This window comes from Diabrotica virgifera, chromosome 6 (assembly GCF_917563875.1).
Source record: "Diabrotica virgifera virgifera chromosome 6, PGI_DIABVI_V3a".
In the NCBI taxonomy this organism is placed as follows: Eukaryota; Metazoa; Arthropoda; class Insecta; order Coleoptera; family Chrysomelidae; genus Diabrotica; species Diabrotica virgifera.
Window position 1 is genome coordinate 217466569 of NC_065448.1, and position 17610 is coordinate 217484178.

At 33.5% G+C, this 17610-nt stretch overlaps 2 protein-coding genes across 2 annotated transcripts in view; one reads left to right on the plus strand and one right to left on the minus strand.

The window, feature by feature from the left end:
• Positions 1-11621: 11621 nt before the first annotated feature.
• Positions 11622-12296, minus strand: LOC126887248 (riboflavin kinase). Its single transcript, XM_050654663.1, has one exon. The coding sequence runs from the start codon at positions 12290-12292 to the stop codon at positions 11852-11854; it is 441 nt and encodes a 146-aa protein (XP_050510620.1). The 5' UTR covers positions 12293-12296; the 3' UTR covers positions 11622-11851.
• A 73-nt stretch (positions 12297-12369) lies between these two features.
• The window catches only part of LOC126887247 (UTP--glucose-1-phosphate uridylyltransferase), a 79705-nt gene continuing 74464 nt past the window's right edge, over positions 12370-17610 (plus strand). Inside the window, exon 1 of the mRNA XM_050654659.1 lies at positions 12370-12615. Coding sequence (XP_050510616.1) covers positions 12589-12615 — 27 coding nt within the window. The 5' untranslated portion in view covers positions 12370-12588. The remainder of the gene's footprint in view (positions 12616-17610) is intronic.

The window sequence follows — 17610 nt, forward strand, 5'->3', positions numbered from 1 at the left end:
TGATTTTTTTAATGCTGTTTAGACGCTGCGATATATTGTCGCTATTGATTATAAACTGAAACAACTCGATCGTTACAATAAATTGATGCAATCCGATTCCAATTCCGATAAATCGCTACGATGTACCGTTTACACACAACGATAAATTGAAACAACTCGATCAATATCGATAAATTACTCGGATTTATCGCGGTGTATAAACGCTGCTTTGGACAAATTACGCAATTTATTCAGATAACAAAGCGTCAAAGAATTTTGCAAGGCTAATTTGGATTTAAACGTCGTTTTTTTACTGAAAAGTAGAGATACCTATATAAAAGTAGATACATAGATCCTACAACTAAATAGTAAATTTCTAATGGCAAAGCAGAATACATTAATGAATTGTTCAAAGGAACACATCAGATGGAAGTAGAAGATAATATGGTTTTAAGGAGGAAAAGAAGATCGTATTAAAAGAGCAAATTAAAGTGGCTTTAAAAATAGTAAAAATGGTAAAGCTAGGTCCAGACCACATCCTAGTATAAAGCTGAAAATACATAAATGATGAAACCTTGTTATTAGACATTATGGTCCTCCTCCTCTATCTGTTCTCCTTCGTAAGGATGTAGTGGCGTCATGTAAGTCGTTTGACTTTTTCTGTCCCATTATCTCTCTCCTGTGTGTGTTGTTTTGCTTCGGAGATTGAGTAACCAGTCATGTTCTTTATTTGGTCCGACCATTGTAATGGAGATCTTCCTCTGGATCTTCTGCCCTCTACGTTGCCTTCAACTATCATTCGTTCCATGCCTTCTCTTCTTCTAGTTATATGTGCAAAATATCTCGGTATATTTTGGTTGATAGTTGTGCTGAGTCTAGTTTTTATGTTAAGTTCGGCTAATATTGAATTATTTGTGCGATGTGCGGTCCATGGTATGCGTAACATTCTCCGGTAGACCAACATTTCAAATGCCATTATACGTTTTGAATCTGCCTTTTTGATGGTCCAAGTCTCTGAAGCGTAGGTGGCGATAGGAAATATTAACGCTCGAACAAGGCGTTATTTTGTGTTTTTTGTAATGTCAGTATTCTTCCATATTTTTGTTAGTTTGGCTGTTGCCGATCTGGCCATTATGATGCGCCTACGGATCTCGTCTTCGCATCCTCCACTGTTAGTAATAACGGAGCCTAAGTAATTAAATTCGTAACCTGCCAAGTCTCTTATCTCCGGTTGGTTTTTTCTGATTCTATCGATGGTCATTACTTTGGTTTTCTATATATTTATTTTCAAACCATATTCCGTACTCACCGTTCCTAGCCTATTCATAATTTCTTCCAGTTCTTCTGGCGAAGATGCCAATATAACAGTGTCATCAGCATAACGTAGGTTTTTTATTTATCTTCCTCCTATCGTTGCTCCACCTTACCATTCCTCAAAAACTTGACGCATAATGTGTTCACTATATATATTGAATAGAATGGGGGATATTATACATCCCTGCCGCACTCCAGATTTTAATTTGAAGTTTTTCGAAACCACCTTATTAACTCTTACATTAGCGGTGTTATTTGCATAAAGTGCTTGTAGTACATAGATTAGATGTTCTGGCGTACCCATTTCTCTAAGTGTATGCCACATTTTATCCCATTTTACGTTATCGAAGACCTTTGAGGAGTCAACAAAGCACAAATATGTTTCTATGTTAAACTCTCTAGATTTTTCGATAATTTGACGAATATTAAGAATGTGTTCTCTTGTTCCCCTACCTGGGACGAATCCGCATTGTTCTTGGGGAATTTGCGGTAAGAGAATGGATTTTAATCTTTCATTGATTATTGTTAGAAGTACTTTGCTCGCGTGAGATATCAACGCTACTGTACGGTAATTACTGCAATCTGTCGGAGAACCTTTTTTGTATATGGGAATAAACGTGAGTTTACCCCAGTCATTTGGTCACTTTTCGGTATTCCAGATCTCATTGCAAATTCTAAGCATTACTTCCGTCCCTAATTCTCCCATTTCTTTGAGCATTTCAGCTGTTATTCCATCCTCTCCTTGTGCTTTTCTACATTTTAGCTTTTTTATTTATGGTATACTTGTTTAAACAAGAAACGATGGTTACTCTCCATTTTTTGTGCTATCCTTAAAAATACAAACGCTAAAGATTACAGTGAATACATAACAATATTATTAATAAGTCATGTTCTCAAATAATTCTTGAAAATAATACATGGTTGTATAATTACAAAAACTGGAAGAATGTATAAGGAATAGGTGATAGTCAGTTTGGATTCAGAAACGCACTAGGAACCAGAGAGGCGTTCTTTGCTTTTAATATGATAGCTCAAAGATGTAAGGATATGAATGTGGATGTGAATGTTTGTAACGTTGACTTTGAAAAAGCGTTTGACAAAGTAAGACATGAAAAATTCATCCAAATTCTAAAGACTAAAGGAACTTGACGATAATAACTTTTACTGGAGTCAAAGAGCACACATTGTAATAGAGAACGAACCCAGTTCAGGAATTGAAAATCTATTAACAATATAAGATATGCAGATGACACTTTAGAGAGGAGAGCATTTGGTGGAGCTAGAAGATTTAACTTTTTTTAAGAGTTTCTGCGAGGAACAAGCCAAAATTATTAAAAGGTTAGATAGAGAGACCGAAACTATTTTTGAAAGGACTTGAACAAGTCAGTAATCACGAGTGTATGCAAAGTTTGATCAGCCATATCTTAACCACTTTTATTTGTCTTTCAGAAAACAAAACAAAATTAAAATATTCAATGTTGTTCTGAAGCTATTTTCTTGTGGCATTTTTACAATTTTAACTATTTATAATGGGAAATAAGCCACAATATTATTAAAAAATGATTTTTATTAACGTTTCGACGCCCAAATCGGGTGCCGTTGTCAAAATACAAAATACTACTAACATAAAGAAACATGTTGTTGCTTAGTAAAACAATTCTTCTAATAATTTATTTAATTTTAAATGAGTCAAATTAAATAAATTATTAGAAGAATTTTTTTACTAAGCAACAGCATTTTTGTTTATGTTAGTAGTATTTTGTATTTTGACAACGGCACCCGATTTGGGCGTCGAAACGTTAATAAAAATCATTTTTTAATAATATTGTGGCTTATTTCCCATTATAAATAGTTAAAATATTCAAAAAAGCAAAATCTACATTTTTTACTCTTTGAGATTTTTCATACTATTAGAAATAATTAAAAGTACGTACAGCAGAGTGGTGGAAATAGTACAAATGGGAGGTAGCAGATCGCTAGAATCTAGGATGAACAAGGGGATAAAACAGGTAGATAGCCTAAGCCCACTCCTATTCGTCATAATTATGGATAAATTATTTAAAAATGTAAAAAGAAGAACAAACCACTTAAAAACAATAATAGGATACACGCACCCAACACCCGTTATGATAGAAGGATTACTGTATGCGGACGACGTCGTTCTCTTAGCAGACAACCCGAGAAAGATGTAACGACTAATTATTGATGTATGGACTGAGGAAATAAGAGAAAATGAAATTAGAAATAACCATCAGCAAAACGATGAAAATAGGTCAGCAGGAGCAGGAGATTGGAGGCGAAAAACGAGTGTTCTGTAAAGGACAAGAATTGGAGAGGGTGATGGCCTACGAGTACCTGGGCACGATAATATCGAATGACGGAAAGCTAGACCTATAAATTGCAAATAGGACAAAGACAGCTACGAAAATATATTATGCGATTAATAATACGATACTGGGAAAAAGGGAAATCAGCAAGGAAACAAAAATACATGTATATAATACAATCACACTACCAACTCTTCTACACTCACCGGCACAAAATTCTGCCACCCAAAATTTTTGATCAAGTTTGACAATTTATAACTTTATTGTTTATGCTCCGATTTTCAAGATTCTTGCACCAGTTTGTAGGTACATGTATTGATACTGTTTGGTATTATTCCAGTAATAAAAAAATTGCTTGCAAAATTGCATTATACAGGGTTGATTGGAAACGTATTTTCTCCTAACTTTAAAAAGTTCTGTGGAAAAATGAAATAGCTGATTCTGTCTCATAGACCTGTCATATTATCCCGGAGACATCACTAAAATTTTGTTTTTTGAATTATCCAAATATCTCTTTTTTTGTAAGAGCTGTACCATTTTTTGTAAATAAAAACACTGATTGACTCATAAAATAGAGGTTGGATTGATAAGATTAGAATGGCCCGCATGCAGCCCAGACCTCAATCCTATTGAACATTTATGGGATGAATTAAAAAAAAGCTATTCGCCATCATCCTAAGCCTCCAGAAAATTTGGTACAGTTATGGCCCTGGTAGAGGAATATCGGGCTATTCCCCAGGCAAGGATAACACATCTTTATTCAATGCTAAACAGATTGGGAGCAGTCGTTGCTGCAAGAGGAGGACATACCCGCTATTGAATTGTTTTGTTATTAATATTGTTTTATTTTGTTAATTTTAGTGCGTTGATATTTTTAATTAAGAAAACCTTCAAGCAGTGTTTTTATTCACAGCTCTTACAAGGAAAGAGATATTCGGATAATTAAAAAACAAAACCTTAGTGATACCTCCAGGATAATACAAAAGAAGTATGAAACACAATCAGTCCTCCAATTTTTCCACAGCAATTTTTAAATTTAGGAGAAAAAACAACGCTTCCATTCACCCCGTATAATGCCATCTGAGCAAAAATTTTTTGTTACCGACCTACAAACTGATGCAAGAATCTTGAAAATCGGAGTACAAACAATAAAGTTATAGATTGTCAAACTTAATCAAAAATTTTGGGTGGCGGAATTTTGTGCCGAAGTGTATATTATACAAGCGAGACATGGGTTACAAATAAAAGACATGAAAGTGCCATAAATGCAGCAGAAATGAAGCAGCTGAGAAAAATAGCTGGAAAGAGGAAGATGGACAGGGAAAGGAACGAAAAAATCAGAATAAACCTGCTTAGTCAGGAACCAATAGAGAAAAAAATTGAAAAAAAAAACCGAATTGCTTTGGACATATAACTAGGATGAACGAGACAGGGGAAAAAGAAGAAGGGGCAAACCTAGAAAGAGGTGGATGGAACAAATCGAGGAAATCGGGACAAAGAGAGGGAAAACAGTGTAACAGATGAAGGAAATGGCAGGAGACCGGAAGGCGTGGAAGAAATGGGTAAAAGATGAATAGGCGATACCAAAGTTCGACGCTCTTATGGGGCATAAGAACAACGAGAAGAAGAGATTTTTCGTACCACTATTGGCCGGTTTCACCAACGACAGATAGTAGTTTATTCTATGAATAAAGTTATTCAACCAATAAACTGACAATATTTCTCCATTTTACTAACGTCAAATTAGACTTATTTTATTTATTTCTCAAATAAATATTTATTTTTCGAATAAATTGGCAAGTTAATCTAGCTGTAAATATTTATAAGAAAGTAAATTCATCAGTTTAACTTTAAATTATCAAAATTATATTGAAACGAAATAAAAATATAAACGTTATAACGGTAAGTTCCACGTAGGGGGACAGGTATAAAAAGTAAGCGCAACGAGAGGTGAAGAACAACAACAATTGTGTTTCGCGCCCCTTCTGTGTCACATAGAATCATTCGCAATGAAGACGACCAATATCCTCTGAGTCTGTTGGGAGAAAGGCTTGTTATTAGCCCGACTGCGAACTATTTGGGAGTACTGTTTACCAGGACTCTCAGCTGGGATGCAGATCTAAAGGCAACTTTAGATAGGGTAAGGAACAGGGCCAGACTTCTCAACGCTCTCTCTGGAAAAATTGGCAAGACACACAAGAAGACTCTCATTCACACTTACAAGACCTTTATTCGACCCGTCATGGAGTACAAGTCATGTATCTACTCTCTTTGCTCAAGACAAAAACAAGAGAGGTTGTTGAGGACAGAGCGTAGAGTCTTGCGTAGATGTAACTATGAGCACTGGCGATATCCCTCAAACGAAATCCATAACATCTCGAACACCCCCAAAATCACCGAGAGAATAAACTCTCTGAACAGGAACTTCACAATCAAAGTAATCAACGGCCCCCCTTCCGACACCCAAGAATCTCTCAAATGTTCCTGTTCATCTTCCGGCCACGTACTCCACCGAAAGCCCAAACGCAAAAAGATTCATGTACCGTCCGCTCTAATGCAAACATGCATTGACGAACTCCCGGTGGAGTACGAAAACATCCTTGAGGCTACCCCGTTAGCCTACCGTACCCACCTCTAACATTTCCTCTTCCCTACCCCGAACAGGGAGAAGTTGGTTTTTTGCGGTTTCCCAACTTCATTGCACAATTATACCTGTTCGTCCCAAGAAAATAGCCGCAACTATTTTCTCCACTCGAATGCTCACTGTCCACGCTGCGCTCAAAGCCACCTCCTGACCGCCGACGAGGGACGCAGGTTCGCCTGTCGTTGTACAATGGTTTCTAGGGAGACTGGTCGAGAGCAAAGCACGGACAGTACACGTAAATGTCTATGGAACCAACAACAATCCATCAAACTTTCTTCTCTGTTGACTTCTTAGCCTTCTGGACACCACCGTCCGGCATAACCAAGGACCAAGAACACCAGGACACGGCGCTTGCCCCAGTGTGTTTTTCGGACTGTTTGCTTTTGCTGCCAACACTAAACATTCACCACAAACCCTGAAGAGGACAAAATCCTAAACGGGGAAGCACATTGAACGCATTTCTTCTGATCATTATCCAGACAAGCAAATCAAACAATGTAGTAGTAGAGGTGAAGAAATAAATATATTTGGGTAGCCGAACACATATAGTAATGTTTCTAATAATAATAATTAATCTCAGGTTTAGGGGTGTTTACAATGAAAATCATGTTAATGGATCGAGCTGTGGCTGTGTATTTCGTCTTTACGATACATGATCTGAATGTTAACTAACTAAGAACAGAAACTGAATAGTGTCTGCGTGTCCTTCTTACATCTGCAAAACATAAACAACGGTCAGAGAAAACCACACATATTAGGGCACTAGGGCGACTTAAGTATCGGTTCCCGGAAAGGCATGTGTGTCGCTGGTTGATTGACGCATTCCTCACATAGACGTCGCACAAGGGGCTGGTTTGTTACAACGTCTAATAAACTTTATTAGACCTAATACTTTCTAAGTTATTTTTCAAATTTTGAAAGTTTTCAAGTCAAATTTTTTATTATATGCAAATAAGCACTTTGAACCGGTGTGACTTATAGATCATATTGTTTATGAACAATACATTTCATAAGTAAAGTAAATTGTAAAGCAGTAACGATTAATTTTATTTGGGATGTTAATTAGGGGGTGATTCTTACGATTGTTTTAGTAAAAAAAGGGACCATCTTTATTTTGAGCTTAACTTGCTTAGCTTAGTTTTGATGCTAGAAACGTACACAAAAGAAAACAAAAATACAGCTTTTGTAAATACTTCATAAAAAAGTTTTGATACGTTTTCCCCGAAAATTAAGTGCTGAATTTTTTGGGTTTTTTACGTTGAACTATTCAATTTGGAATTCGACGAATAAGAACCTATTACTTTTCATATGAGCTACCAGTCTGCTTCTACTGGGTCTACAGACTTCATATAAACTCCATTTTTTTATAGACTACATTTTTTGCTAAGAGTATTTTTTCGATGAAATACTTACGAGTTATTTGCGAAAAACTGTCTGAAATGGTTTTTTTGTTGAAAAATAAATATTTTCACTCGCAAATAACACAAAAAGTATTGCCAGTGAAAAAACTCTATAAAAATGCTTATTCTAAATTTAAATACGCGATGCAGTGCATGTAAACAAACAACGATTTTAGTTGTTAAAGATGTTCAAAATTTATCTACTATTGTTCCATAGTAACAGTATATAACACTTTTTCTCTTTTCTCGATTATTAGTTTTTATTGTACCTATAGTAAATTATTGTAATCACTGAATATACAGGGTGAGGCAAATAAAGGGCCTGTTAGAAATATCTCGAGAACTAAAGGCAAGAGAATCATGAAAATTGGAATAAAGGGGTTTTGAAGGATGATCTATTAAATGAAAATATTTTCATCTCTTTGCAACTTCCGGTTATACCGGAAGTTGCTTATAACTTCGTTTTTTTAAATAGGACACCCTGTATATTTTTACATTTTTGGATTCTCTTCGATGTCTTCTTTCTTAAAATATGAGGTTTTGCAATATTATACAGGGTATTTTAAAAGATAATTACGTTTTTTTTTATTAATTTCGTAGCAAAATGAACACCCTTAATTTTCTTAAATGGAACACCCTGTATTTTAGTATTGTAATGAAATGATATTTTATGGTACTTTTTTTATTTCTTAAGCATTCCCTATACCTAACTGCTTTAATTTGTGCTTAAATTGTTAATCGCACCAACAATTTTAACTACGTAGGTATTTTGATAACTAAACCATTATTGGTAATTTTAAGGACCAGTCTGGATTAATATGTATTTATTTTTGAAAAATTATTTGAGATTGAGTATTTTCACGGCCCACCTAATAAAATTTTACGTATTTTTGTTGCAATTAATGTTTAGCTTGAATCACCAATAACTCACAAATTAAAGCAGTTAGGTATAGGGAATGCTTAAGAAATAAAAAAGTACTATAAAATATCATTTCACTACAATACAAAAATACAGGGTGTTCCATTTAAGAAAACTCAGAAAATACTCATTCCGAGTTTCGACCAACCCTGTATACTAAAATTAAAAATTTAGCTATACTAATGATTCTTAACAATAGTAGAGTATATTAAAAATCATTTGAACGTAAGTAGAGTTTTAGATATCAAACTACTACAATTCTACAGGGTGTGAATGTTACTAGGAAATTAATAAAAAAACGTAATTATCTTTTAAAATACCCTGTATAATATTACAAAACCTCATATTTTAAGAAAGAAGACATCGAAGAGAATCCAAAAATGTAATAATATACAGGGTGTCCCATTTAAAGAATCGAAGGTATAAGAGTATAACCGGAAGTTGCAAAGAGATGAAAATATTTTCATTTAATAGACCATCCTTCAAAACCCCTTTATTCCAATTTTCATGATTCTGTTGCCTTTAGTTCTCGAGATATTTCTAATAGGCCAGTTATCTGCCTCACCCTATATAGATAACGGAAAAATAAACCTGGTAATTAAAATAATGAATATTTTACGCGATTATATAAGTAACTGTTATCCAAAAATATTCAAAAACTGAACGAAATAGCCCATCTCTCTGTTGACGACGCTGTCAACTAATGTTTACATCTACAGCATAGCTTATAGGGCTTTTCATTCACAGTCATTTGTTTCGAGCTTCTGTCATGTGTCACGTAATATTAATATATCTACGTCATACGTTATTGGTATATATCAATGATATAAACCAAAGACGTATGACGTAGATATATTATTATGTGACACATGACAGAAGCTCGAAACAAATGACAATCGATGAAAAGCCCTATTTAAATGTATGAGTAGGATTATTTAATCCATTTTCGAACTTTTTTAAACCTATGTTTTTTATCCTTGAGAACGGGTGGCTTTCACCTCCCAAGTAAAAGCAGCCTTGGGCCATTGATTAATAACCACCTACACAAAACTACCTGGCAAGGGCGGCTCGTGACAGTAGAAGGTGGTGAGGCACACTACACCTGAGGAATTTTATTATTATGGTTAGCTTCTCTTTAATGGCCGGAAGGTCGATTTTGTGACGTCATAACGCTAGTACTAATCTAGGACCAATAATCCCGGACAAAAAATGCTCACAAATTATCCCTGGACAAGAAATCCCCAGACAAATTATCCCTGGACAAGAAATCAACAGACAAATACTCCCCGGACAAAAAATCCCGGACAAATAATCTACAAAAATTTTTAATTCAAAATATCCCCACAAAGAATTCCGGACAAAAAATCCTCAAGAAATATTTGCTGTCGATTAGTTCTCTAAAACTTTTCCAGTGAATGCGATCGACTCAAATGCTTTCAGCCTCAGTGCATAGAGTTATTTTGAATTCCAATTCCATATCGAAAACTTCAAATTTTACATAACAAAAGAGTGTGCGTTTTTTCAAAAATCGTGGAAGATATGGGGAATGAGCTAAGGCTGTGGGAATCATGTTGCAATATTATTCGCTTAAATCTTTTGCTCACTCTGATTTGAATAACTAAGTTCAAAAAAATTTTACAAAAAAAAACACAACCACAACATACAACATTCTTGAAACACTTAAAAACTACTTTTGTATTTAAATGTAACAAATAAATAAATAATAATAATTTATTAGTTATATATTTTACAAAAAAAAAAACACAAACACAAAATACAACATTTTTGAAACACTTAAAAACTACTTTTTTATGTAAACGTCCGATGTGGAAGTGGAAACGTTAATAAAATCTTTTTTTTTTTTTAAGTTAAATTGTGGCTTATTTCCCATTTAGAATAATAAATTACATAAATGCCACAAAGAAATAGCTTTAGAACAATATATTAGGCGATAATGAACAATGATTTAAAATGAACAATGTTTTAAATACATATTATCCATAAACTTCTAAAATATACCATTCGTATATACCGCGTATGCATAGAAAGCTATGATCTGCAATGGACTTAGTGCTTGTAGTTGGTTCAGTTCGGCTATTCCTATTCCGTTCCGCGGAGCCTGAGGCCAGCCTCAAGGATGGATGAATTTTGTTCCTAGAATCGGTAGCACATTTTTCAAATTTTGCCGGTTTTACTGTTGGCGTTGTCCCATACTGTTGCACAGGGTGTGAGGCTAGCTTCAACTGTAATGATTTGAGAAAGTTGGAATGAGATGCATGAAGCATAGATGCATATGATACTGGCACGTGGAAGACGGATAAAAAGATAAAGAGTCAGGGCCGTACCGATTTTAATTTTTTTCATAAAATAGGTAAAGGTATTTAGAACATTTCAAAAAGCTAAATTATATTTAAAAAACTGATTATAAAACAACGAAATAACGTAAATAGTCGATTGATATACTGATGAGGCATTGCCTCACCTGCCTCATAGGACAAGCCGCCACTGCTACCTGGGTAGTTTTTAATCAATGCTAGAGGGTAAGAGGAACCTATATCCAGTGGCGGATCCAGAGGAGGGTCCATCAATACAATAATCTTAAAAAAAGAAAAACCGAGAGCTGTCCAACAAAAAAAATAATTGAAGCCCATCCAAAAAATAATTGAACACGCTCTTATCCTAGAGGTTGTAAGACTAAGTGACCTTGCATCAGAGAAAAGTAATTAAATCACCCTCAAGATCCATGAACCCCCCAATAAAAATTTCTGGATACGCCACTGCCTATATCCAAATTTTCAAACAAATCCAAAATTACACTCTCAACGGTCATTTACTGGCCTATTAACTACCTGCCAAACATTCTCTAATTCAAATTTTTGCCGCACCATGTCGCATCTTTCGTTTGACATCGCGGATAGGCAACTTATGATACATTATAGTGTATAGAGTGTTGACTAAAAATGTCAATAGAATATCCGAAATATTCAAAATTAAATGAAAAATAAATCAAAACAAATTCAAAAATAGTGGAAAGCCAATTAATAGTTCATAATTTATTAAAATTAAATAAGAACACAATAAGTTTTATAACATTTAAAAGAATAAAATAAAAAACTATGTCCCATACTAGTCATATTTCCTTTAAATCACTATTTTCCATAATTTACAAATCAAATTACAAGAGTGAAGGGTATGAAACGAAAACCTACGTTCTTGAAAAAGTGAGAAATAAAAAAGTCCTTGTCCTTACTACTTATTTATTCCTTATTCACGAACTACAAAAGTAACTATTTGTTTTGTATGAAATATAATTAGCTGCGTCTAACTTTTCTCTAGCCTGATTAATATCGTCTTTTATAGCGTCGATTAATGATTCCAAAGAGTTAAAATTTTTCTCCTGACGTAGGTAACCTAAAATAACTATCCTAATCTCCTTCCCATAGAAGTCAGAGTCGAACTCGTGTAATACATGAACTTCCATCGATTTCGTTTTATTTTTATAGAATGGATTCCAGCCAATACTCATTACCATCTTATAAACCTCTCCACCATCCACTGAAGCAAAACCATAGTAAACACCAGTGTCCAAATCGTCTGGGAGCTGGTTGACTGCTTCCATAGGGAGATTTGCCGTGGGACATCCTAATTCCTTTGAGCCCCGACCAAAGCCTTGTACCACTTCACCTTTTGCAAAATGTGGTAAGGGCATTCTCAATTTGTCAAACAAAACACAACTTTAAATTTAAAACCACTTGTTAAATTGCAGTTCACTTACGTCTTACGACTCTTAACTCTAACCTAAAATTTTAGTTTATTTTCCGACTCGGAAGTAAGTGCCCTCTTTCCTCTTAACTAACTTGAGTACGGCTCTGTGTTTCTATTTTGATTGAGTTATAAAATCACTTTCCTGGACCTCTTCTTATAATAACTTAATAAAGTCTAATAATAAAAAAAGTGAATGTACTATCTTTGTTATAAATAATCTCATATCACTTTTAGATAAGAATGTTAACTGTAAACGAGGATAAAAAAGTAAGTACTTAATGTTTTTATTTACATTTGAATGTCCTCTGTGTAACCTTTTATCAAAACATTCAACTTTGATACTCCTTTCAAATTACATATTACTTTTGTTTAATTATTGGTATGTAATTAATAGATGATATTTATGCTACTACTTATTACAATCTTTACCTTTCATAGTCACTTTTCTGATAAGTGTGACAATTTTTTATTATCTGCTTAAATTGAAGACCTGAAATGCTAATTGATCTAAAAAATTTTTAGATCTAAGTGCCAAAAACAATATTTTTGATAAACAAACAAAACACAACAAATTACGTACACAAAATTCATTATACATATTTTTACAAAAAACGTTTTTTCCTTATGAACTTTTATTTACAATAATTATAATTGTAGGTAATTATTACCTTCTACATAAGAGTTTTAAGTAAATGTGAATGAATTTGTAAGCAAGGAAGGATGAGCATCCAATGGTACTTCACCTTATAGGTTTAATTCATTATTGTAATAAATCTTGTGGCTACGCTAGCTGGAGTCTTCTGATTATTGGTCCATTGTGGTAGAGATGTTCAATCAGTTTGTTGTTGTGGTTTCTTGCTTCCAGCTGCATTTTATCACTTACAAAGAGAATATTCAGTAATTGATTTAAGGACTAATCGCTGTACGGTTGTGATGTGAGTTGATTTAGCTCATCCCCTGAGATGGATGCCGTATACAGAATAACCAAATTGGTTTCATAATGGCTTTGTATAGGAGTAATTTGTTGTTTAATGACAATTTGGATGTCCTACCAAGGAGCCAGTATATTTGTCTGAACTTGAGATCCAACTGCCTGCTTTTCATTTGGATGTGTTTATTCCATGTTAGCCTTTGGTCGTTACGCAATCCAAAGTATTTCACTTCTGTGCTGACAGGGATGTGTGTATTGTTATGTGTGAGTGGAGAACAGATAGGTTTGACAATTTTCTATTATTTACTTAAATTCAAGACCTGACATAGTTGATCTAAGTGCCAAAAACAATATTTTTGTTAACCCTAGAAAAGTGGACTATTATTTACTGGTAGTTAAGCTGGACTTCGACATCTAGCAAAAAATTGGAAAAGAAACACATACAAATGAAATTATAAACACTTTTATTACTAAAAATTAGAAAAAATATATGTCTTAGTAAGTGGTACAAATATACAGTGCCCGCAAAACAATCTTTACAAAGTGAATAAATCGTGTAAATCAGGATAATTTCAGCCTTCAGCCACCAGTGACGTGGGAAAACACACCAACTGAACATTTTAAACTTTTTGACAGTTGCTTATTGTCTAAATCTAATAAAATTAGTTTGATTTTTGTGGAATTAAAATATTAAAATACAACAAAATATAGAGTAAGAAAACAATATATTAGATGAAGGTTGGTAGAAATTTTGTTGGTAATCAAATTATGTAAATCGAAGCATTACCTACTAGGTACATTTTACATTTTCCAAATAGGTATGTAATTTTTTATTACAATACTAAAACATTTACAATTAAGTACCTGTTGATTTTAAAAACTACTTAAAAAGTCACAAAAATATTTGGGAAAAATATTCCCATGAGATTTTTTTGCATAATCACATTCATGAGACATCCCAGAATAAGGTTCAAGAAGTAGCCCATGTGAAAAGTGGTCCAAATTTTTTTTAACAATTTTTTTAATCAAATTGCAAAAATCAATGTTTTTGGCCCGGACAGTTTTTTGTAGGTTTTTTGGACCATTCTGGATAAAAAAGGTCTCTTATAATTTTTTTCTAAAGTTGATCGTTTTCGAGTTATAAGCAATTTAAAATTGTAAAAAACGAAAAATGGCGATTTTCAAGCTTAATAACTCGGTTAAAAGTTATTATTATGAAAGTCAGAAAGTGACTAAATCAAAGTTTAATGCCCCCTACAAGATCCTGAAGAAATTTTTGTCATTATTTTATTACTACGCTGTTACTTTTAAGTAATATTAATGAGCGCCATGCACGTGTTAGGCGGCAGTAAATGCTGAGTGCGAGAGAGATGCCATTCCGGCAGTCCAATAATTGTGCATCTTACTTGCACTCACATTTACAGCCGCATCAATACGATCTAACCGCCCATTGTTATTAATTAAAAATAACAGCTTAGTAATAAATTTATAATACAGATTTCTTCAGGATCATGTAGCGGAGGCTTTAAATTTTGATTTAGTCACTTTCTAACTTTCATAATAATAATTTTTAACAGAATTATTAAGTCTTAAAAAGGGTCATTTTCGCGTTTTTAAAATTTTCAATTGCTTATAACTCGAAAAAGATCAACTTTAGAGAAAAATTATAAGAGACCTTTTTTGTCCAGAATGGTACAAAAAAAAATAAAAAAATTTGTCTGAGCCAAAAATATTGATTTTTGCCATTTGATTAAAAAAAATTGTTAAAAAAAATTTAACCACTTTTCACGTGGGCGACTTCTTGAACCTTATTCTGGGATGTCTCACGAATGTGATTATGCAAAAAAATCTCATGGGAATATTTTTCCCAACGGACCCGCCGTTTTAGCCTTGTCTAATATGGTGGACAAGACAGGAATCTGGCAGAGCCTAGAGAACAAGAATGTAGATGAAGAACTGTTGAAGGTGGTATGTAGTCTGTATGAAAATACTAATAACCAAGTAAGAACAAGAAACAGAACTTCAAAAATCTTCAAAAATACTGATGGAATCAGACAGGGTAGTGTATTGAGCCCATTATTGTTTATAAGTGTGATGGACGAAGTAAAAAAAGCTTGAGGCCAAAAACAAAAAAAATATATTGCAGGATACAGAAACATGCAAGTAGTCTTATATAGTGCTTATAGCAAAAACAGAAATACAGAAAAAGACCTTCAAATGAACATGAAAATGTGGATAGAAGAATTAAAATCATACAACTTAAGAATAAACACTGAAAAAAGTAAAGTGATGGTAGTATCAAATAACAATACAAAAATAAACATTAACATTGAAGGAAATACAATCGAACAGATAGAAGTATTCAAGTATTTATGGATAAGTTTGAATAATAAAGGGACACAGACACAAGAAGACGAGATTGGAGCCAGAATAAACTCATCAACTAGAATATATCATGCAATATACAAAAACTTCTTGAACAGAAAAGAAATAACAACACGGGACAGAAAACTGGGTACTCGATGAAAAACAAACAAAGCGACTGCAAGCAAGTGAAATGAAATACTTGAGGAAAGTGCTGGGTGTTAGAAGAACAGACAGAAGAAGAAACGACGACATTAGACAAGAACTAGGAACGAAATCACTAAAGGTTAAAGCAGAAGAAAAGAAACTGAAATGGTGGGGACACATGATCAGAATGAACGAAACTAGACAGGTGAAGAAGATATCGGAAGCGAGAAAAATAGGAAAAAACCGTAGAGGATGACGAAGAAAAACATGGAACAATAGCATAAACGAGATTCTCGAAGAGGGAAGACATGGAGCGAGGCGGAGGAACTAGCTAGAGATAGAAAAAGTGGCGTAAATTTGTAGAAAAAATTTAAGAGAGCTTAGTCTCTCGTTATGAAGTCTGTGCACGTGGCAGTTTCACCACCATATAATAAAATAAACACTTTGAACAAGTGAAACTTACAGATCATATTAATAATAGGGGAGAGTTGGACAAAACCGGGTACCACTCCAAAAACTGTCTGTATCTTTTGCTATGTGAGAGTAGCAAATTTTTGCTGCAGATTGAAATATTCTCAAATGACTTAAGTTTGATATGCCAATGTCAATTTTTAAAAATATTCTTAGATTTTTAATTTTTTTTATTTTTTTCTCCAACCGTGTTAAAAATGCAATTTTTAGCACTCCATGTCAGTCAAGTTCAAGTAAAAGTTTTTGTAGATATTGTCCTGTAATTACGTTTGTAGAAAAAATATTGTATGATGTGCGTGTTAAAAAGTACATTTTTAAGGCACTCATGTGAATTGCAGAACTCCTTTCACATGCGTGCCTTAAACGTGTACTTTTAACACATATCATAAATATTCATAAATAACTATTATGAAAATATTGCAAAATACCCGGTTTTGTCCAACCGGTATGATAAAAGCGGGTATACTACATTCGCTCTCGCGAGATTTTTTTTGACACTGACGTTAGTAATTTCTTTTTTGAAAAATTCAGTTGTCAGAAGTGACTGGAAATTACTACAAAACCAACGCACCTGCTCATATCCAATATTATTAATAGTAAACAGACATAAAAATAACATAAACCTTACGCCAATCAATATTTATTTATTTAAACCATTATAATGTATTGATAGCAAATGAGAAAATTATTTATTGTAAAAAATAAAAATATTTTGTAGAAATAAACTTCACAAAATTTTATGAGATTAGTAGACACTCCCACTATTTCTAATAATTCTTCTTTTTTTAATGAAAGATTTAGTTGATTCGAGTTGATTTTAGCAGTTAATAGTGTGAGGTAGGAATTTTTGTGTTGTACGTTTCCTATTCCGAATGTCTCAAAAAAAATCTCGCGAGAGCGAATGTAGTATAGTAACTTAATTACCATGTAAAAAGACTAATAGGCAGAAAATAATAGTATATTGTGCAACAAGTGCAGAAAGATACTAATTTCTCACGAGTTTGAAAAGTTGCGGTACGAGCGCAAGCGAGTGCCGCAATTCAAACGAGTGAGAAATTATCTTTCTGCACGTGTTTCACACTATACTTTTTCTACAAGCACATTTTTTCCTAAAAATAAAAATCACAATTTCCAAAACGACGATTAATTATAATAGGTACCTATGTGATAAATTTTAAACTGTATTTAATTAATAACTACTAATCAATTTAAATTCCTTATACCTAAATAAATTACACACAAATCAGTTAAAAAATTAATGCACTGCCTTAATTTGTTTAAATTTAAACAATTATTACACATTATTGACATTATATTTATGCAGTCACGGATTTAAACAAAACCTACTT